The sequence below is a fragment of the Sinocyclocheilus rhinocerous genome, unplaced genomic scaffold (genome assembly GCF_001515625.1).
Source record: "Sinocyclocheilus rhinocerous isolate Xijiao unplaced genomic scaffold, SAMN03320098_v1.1 scaffold931, whole genome shotgun sequence".
Lineage (NCBI taxonomy): Eukaryota > Metazoa > Chordata > Actinopteri > Cypriniformes > Cyprinidae > Sinocyclocheilus > Sinocyclocheilus rhinocerous.
The window spans coordinates 1870-8797 of NW_015657104.1; the positions used below are offsets into that span (position 1 = coordinate 1870).

The window sequence follows — 6928 nt, forward strand, 5'->3', positions numbered from 1 at the left end:
TAACCTAAAAAGCATCAAACAGGAGCTAATACATTCTGCATTGTCTTTTGGGCAGGTTGTCACAGGAAATGTGTTGCACCTCACGTTCAGGATTAAACAGCATGAAAATGTAACCATGCCTTTCAGATATGAGTCAGATCGTAAAAGCAGCTGCTGTGTGACAACCCAGACTTGTGGGTAGTAACTTTTGGTGAAGCGCCAAAGGAAACACACGGCCTTGTGTAAGTTTAAAACAGAATAATAAACAACTTCAACCTCTGGATGGGTTTTATCTGGCAGTTGCTTGCTCTTTTCCCTGTTGCATCATTATGGAAAGAAATGAATCAGAGTATATGTTTAATTCCTCCTGAATTTATGAGTGTACATTGCATGCATATGAGTTGATGTAATATGAAAATATAAATAATTTGCCATTTTACATCTCACTTTCTCTTTGACAGAAGACTCTGGGTGAATTCATTAAACAGTTCTGCATGTAGTATTTTCGCCCGGAGAAAAAAAAAAACTTTTGTCTTGGCACTCAAAATCCATTAAACATGGCACTAAATATGTTACAATTGAACTCTAATATTTAAAGTCACTGTCTTTATTTTCAGTGCATATACCCTTCTTATTATAAACAATATGCAGAAAATCATATTTGTGCTACTACTGCAAAGCAGCAAAACAGGTGTTAAAATAATTTCTTTTGAAAAAAGATAATCGAAAGATTAAAATAGGGCATTATAACTTGGCATATACACTACTGTTCAAAAGTTTAGGATCGGTAATATTTTTCTAATGTTTTTGAAAGAAAGATGTTGCATTTATTTGATCAAAAATACAGTAAGAGCAGAAATAATGTGAAATAGTATTACAACCTAAAATAACTGTTTTTCTTTTTTTTATGTATTTTGACATGTAATTTATTCCTGCGAAGGTAAAGCTGAATTTCTGGTATTCAGTGTCACAAAGATCCTTCAGATCCCTCAGAATCTATACTACTATGTTGATTTGGTGCTCAAGAAACCTTTCTTTATATTATCACAGTCTAAAACAGTTGTAGAGCTTAATATTTTTGTGGAAACAGTGATACATTTCAGTTTCATTGATGAATCGAAAGTTCAAAAGAGCAGTATTTATTTGAAATGAAAATCTTTTGTAAAATTTTGTAAAATAAGATGAATGTCTTTACTGTCACTTTTGACCAATTGATTGTTTCCTAGCTGAATAAATGCATTAATCACTTAAAATAAATGAATAAATAAATAACAATAATAACGTACTGAACTCAAACTGAAATAGTAATGTACAGTATGTAGTCAAGCATACTTTCTGTATTTTAAAGTGTCGAGTCAGGAACCAGATTGTAGAAGTCTGCTTAATCCTCCATATCTGAACATTCACAACCAATTTGTGTGCAAATTGTGTTGGGGTGTTCAGCACATATTCTGTGATTTGCATATTTTTGCATATTTTCTTTAATGAATCAGGCCCTAAAACAACAGAAACACTGCATACAAATAAATGGCAATATTAGCGAATACTATTTATTCTTATTGAATTCATCAAACAACATTTCATTTCCTGCCGCTGCTGCTCCCGAGCACCAGCATTTCAACTATTTCCTCGGGTCTGAAATTAATTGTCGAAGCCCTGCAATATTCTATGAAGGATTAATGAACATGCCGTATCCTCCTTTTGTTCAACTGAAGATCTAGTAGCTTTAGCTGGCCAAATTAAGCCCCATTAAACCAAACTTGCTTATGGTCACTTTTAATTTGCTCCTCGCCATTCCACATAATTAGAGCTTGCATTAGGCCCAGGCCTCTCAAAAGGTGAAGAGAACTGCACAGAGAGTAAATCCTGAAGCATGAGGGCCAGTTGTGCTTTTCAAAGGCTGTCTAAACCCAACGTCTCTCCGGGTGCCTCCAAATGAGATCAGAGCTTTTGAGATTTGGCTTCTTGATAATATTAACTCTCCTCCCACTATTTCTCCATCAGTCAGGTCCCCCACCTCCCATACTGCACCAATCAAATCATGTGGAGTAAATGGATAAACTGCTGCAGGACACTGCGTCTGTAAGTGTCCGTGTTTAATTTAAGGGCCGTCAATGACTTTGCATGGTGACCTTTAGGTTGAGCTGACCACAGTGCACAACACATTGCTCTTTTAATTAGAGGAACCTTTAAAGTGTCTTTGTGTGTAACTAGATAGAAATTCTGCTGTGCTGTATTTCACAGGAATTGCGCTTTTATTAAATTAGCCTTGATGATTGGATAGTGTGACTGCAGTGCATTTAAGAACTACAGAACTATATTTCAGACAAATACTGTGAATACAGCAGACTACACTGGACAAACAGTTTATGCTATCAATAGTGAAGCAAAAAAAATAACAAGTTCTGTTTTGTTTTTTGGCCATACAAGAAAAGTCTATTTATTTATTTATTTATTTTTCAAAAGAAAGAAGTGCACACAGGTTTGGAACAACATGAGGGTGAGTAAATGGTGACATAATTTTCATTTTTGGGTGAAGTATCCCTTTAACTTTACTAAATTATAAACTGTTTGTTGGCCTATGTGGGATTATATGAATGATATATGTATGATGAATTATATACCTTCAGATGAATTATATATTTATGCACTAGGTTGCTTGGCTAAATAAATAAATAATTCTAGATTATGAATTATATACAGTATTTATGCACAGGGTTGCTTGGCTAAATAAATAAATAAATAATTCTGCATTAAGAGTTACAGGCTTACGAAGTGAAATACTTGGTGGAAAGAATTCAATTCACTTTGTTTGTTAGCACAATAGATATTGTTCCAAAGCAGCATTAGAAAGAATGCTTGCAGTTCCAACAACAAATAACAACAATTCCCTAAAACATTTAGTAGGTGAAAAAGAAACTTTGCACAAACCAAGAATCGCTTAGTTAAGGCCATCTTCTTGTGCTGGCACATATTTAAATATATGTATAAGGCATACTGCATAATAAATGTTACATCTAAATTGTGTATAGTGATTATTAATAAATACAATTTTTGTTCAGTATTAGAGTTTTATCAGATTAGTATTCCCACCATTTTAGAAAAGCCATATGCCACTTTCAGTCAGAGACGTGCCGGGGCGGGAAGTGCACATGCTACGACTTGTAATTTCCTGATCCTATCCTTCTCTCTTTTCCTTATCATATCCTGTCTCCTCACTACTCTACTGTCTATATAACTGGCAAAAGCTCTAAAATACAATTTAATAAAATAAGCCAGTGGATGATATGTGTTATGATTAACAGTTAACTCCACTAACCAAACAAGCTAAAGAACACCACTTTAGCCTGTTAAGATCACTGTGACATACTGTACAGGCTCCAGTGGCGAATAATTCATATTTCCGAACTGGACATACGAACTTCTGATTTAATACATCAAAGAGAAAGGTAAAGAGAAAATTCAACACCACATTTCACATTATCAGCACAATATTGCTATTAAAAATGGGTGAAAATAAGTCATCTGTGACCCCTTAGCACTGGTAAAATCAAGCACTTAGTAAATGTTCACCTGAAGGAAGCCTTAAGGATCTGTCCTGATGTAATCTCTTTGGTGTGGTTATTGTAGCCGTAGAAGAGGTCCCCAAACACAGTCTGGTTGGCCGGGATGTCAGCTGTGTCCCCGCAGTCCACTCCCTCAGTGCAGGCTTCTGACAGCGGCTGACATGAGCGACCGTCTGCTCCTCTCTTATAATCTTCAATACATCTACAAACATATGGCAATGAGAAAAAGATATGAGCTAAAGGAAGAGAAGAAAGAAGAGTAGATGTCTGCCAAAGTAAGATTATTCCAAAGATATTATTCCTTATGATACTTTTCTTTATTTATAATTTTAGAATAATAGTAAAGTCATCAAAAACTATGAAATCATACAAATGAGAATATGGGAATTGTGCAGTGACCAACAAATGTCAAATCAAAATTATCTTATTATTATGATTTTAGCTGCTTCTAACATCCAGTATACAGTACACTGCCAATAAAGTAGGTTACGTTCATTGACTTGACTATGCAAAGTACTGGTGATGGATGATTTACCATAATTTTGTTTAAAAGTAGAAATAAGAATGAAATCATGTTTATTTATTATGCATTTTATATGGACTATAATGGATACTACAATCAAAGAATTAATGGAATCAGTTATCAACTGAAAACAAGTATAAAAATTTAACTTTTTAAATGAACAAATATGTATCTTTAAACATCTTACCAGGAACAGGGAACCATTAAAATGCACACTGTAACAAACATGATTTTTCAAAGTTGTAAATAAAACTTAAAATTATTGGAATATGCTTTACTATACTATTTAAGTATTTCTATTTCAAAATTTCACATTTAATTCAGTGAGTCACTTGCCATTTATTTGTTATTATTTGTGAAATTTACTAGCAATTCCTGAGTAAAAAAAATGGTTTCATATTGCAATTGCAGTTAAATGAAAAGATGTTATCACATTACACAAAATATTATGTAAGGCATCAATGTGTACATTATGAATGCATGAGCATTTATAGCGTTTTGAATTCATATTGTTATGAATTCAACATAATTGGGGGGGGGGGGGTTGGTCCCAAATCATAAAGACATTGCTTAATGAAACAGAGCAATGTGAAGAACTAGTTCGGCATTCAAAACTACCCAGGGGTAATGATCTCACAGCAAAGCATCTGTCATGGATTTAAGACTGGCAATTCTTTTTATTTACTGCAAAACAGTATCATTCTAATAGTGTGACAGCTCACAGGAGTCGTTTATATTTATGGGACTTTGAAACTAAGCTGTCACGTCTGCTCTGTACTACACGAGCAACAGAGAGAAAGAGGTGTCAGGGCATAAACGCTCAGTCTCACTTCTCTTGGTAACACACTACTGTTTTACAGGAAGCTGTCATCAGCGTAGGTGAGACACATCCTCTCGGTTGCACATCCGTAACACAGGCAATGATTTAAGTGGCTTCAGATTGCCTGTCACATTATTAGGATCTCCAAAGAAAAAGAAAATTATGCGCATTTGCCAACTTTAGTCGAAGCGACATGCCTATAACAGCGAATGATCTCTGAGACTCTGAATAGGTCAGGAAAAAGGTTGTGTTAGCAGGAAAGAAGATGCAAGAAGATGGCTATTTATTCTGCATGGGTCATATTCAATACAGCTGGCACATAAAAGTTTGGAAGTTCAAGGAATGGTTAATGTTGTGTGATGCATGTGATGTCATGTCAGAGTAACAGCAATTCCACCAAGACATGACAGGACAGAGAAATGGCATTTCAGTTGAGTTCTCATAAAAATAATAATATATACTTTTTTTTTTTAAAGAAGGAAGAAATTAATACTTTTATTCAGCAAGGATGCATAGAATGGATCAAAAGTGACAGTAAAAACTTTTAAATAGAAAAAAAAATAAATAAATAAAATCTTTCCATTTCAAATAAATGCTGTTCTTTTGATCTGTCTATTCATTAAAGAATCCTGAAAAAAAGTATCACAGTTGTACAAAACTGATAAACAGCACAACTGTTTTAAACATTGATAACAATAGGAAATGTTTCTGGAGCATCAAATCTGCATATTAATAATGATTTCTGAAGGATCATGTGACTACTACTGAAGACTGTAGTAATGGCTGCTGAAAATTCAGCTTTACCATCTCAAGAATAAATTATGTTTTAAAAAAAATATATAAAATAGAAAACAGTTGCTTGAAATTATAATATTTGACAATATTACTGATTTTACTGTATTTTTGATCAAATAAATGCAGCCTTGGTCAGCATAAGAGACTTTCGAAAACATTAAAAAATCTTTTTTTTTTCCTTTTTTTTTTTATCTGACCCCAAACTTGAAAAATGTTACAAACTGCAATTATTATTATTTTTAATTTTTAATTTTTTGTGACAAATATTTTTTAGCAAGCTACAGAAAAAGAACATGTAAATTCAGCTTGCATATCTTACCAACCACATTTTTTTGCAGGTGAATGTGTGATGATATTAGCATGTTTCAACAAGTTCAGGTTTGCCAGTTTTTAATTTGAAGCCAAGTTCACACTCAATTTAAATAAACATATAGACAGAAATGTGGGAACAGGTAAACATTTTGACAATTCACACTCAGACACAAACTGCCACTGCAGACTAAAAAAGAATGTGGAAAAAAAAGTTGCTGTAAGGTGTTGTGAACTGCATGAATAATCATTTGAACTAACCATAATGCACTTACTGTGAATTTCAGGACATTATTCAAAAGAAAACAGCAGACATTCAGTCTTCAAAAATAGCAGGTAGCAAAAAAACACATACACATACAAAGCACATACCCTGCTGTTTAAAAAAAAAAAAAAGTATGACTGTGATCATGAAAAAAAAAGCCCTGTTAACATGTCCAGATCTAGTTATCATATAGTCTTTAAGCATGTATAAAGTGTGTAATCTCACCCGCAGAACATCAGGATGTTGTAGAGAGTAGGGTCCTCCTCCAGAGGTGCCAGCTGCTGAAGGCACAGCTGTTCACAGCCCCCATTAAAGCCGTCAGAGCAGTCAATGCCAATGTGGTGGTCATAGCAACCGCTGCCATCCTTCATTGGGCTCAAACCAGGAGGACACTGAGGGAAAAAAAATTAATAAATAAAAATTACCTTTAAACATTCTCTGATCTGTCATAATATCCCTTTATCTTTGGTAAATGGCAAATTCAGCATACATGGCTGCATCACAGCCATAAGCAATAATAAATAAGATGCTTATTTGTGTTGCCGTGTGTTGTACTATTGTGTATTTGGTTTTCCAATATTAACAGGATTTCAGGAGTACCGTTAGACATGATGTACAGTAGGTAATAGGACAGATATACTGCAAGTCCACACTGCAAAAAAAAAAAAAAC

General features: G+C 34.1%; 1 protein-coding gene across 2 annotated transcripts in view; it reads right to left on the bottom strand.

Moving 5' to 3' along the window:
• Nucleotides 1-3548: 3548 nt before the first annotated feature.
• The window catches only part of LOC107720847 (astrotactin-1-like), a 126172-nt gene continuing 122792 nt past the window's right edge, over nucleotides 3549-6928 (bottom strand). For both annotated transcript variants that reach the window (XM_016528679.1, XM_016528678.1), the window contains exons 12-13: nucleotides 6483-6649; nucleotides 3549-3747 (exon numbers count right to left, since the gene is read on the bottom strand). In XM_016528679.1, coding sequence (XP_016384165.1) covers nucleotides 3549-3747; nucleotides 6483-6649 — 366 coding nt within the window. The remainder of the gene's footprint in view (nucleotides 3748-6482; nucleotides 6650-6928) is intronic.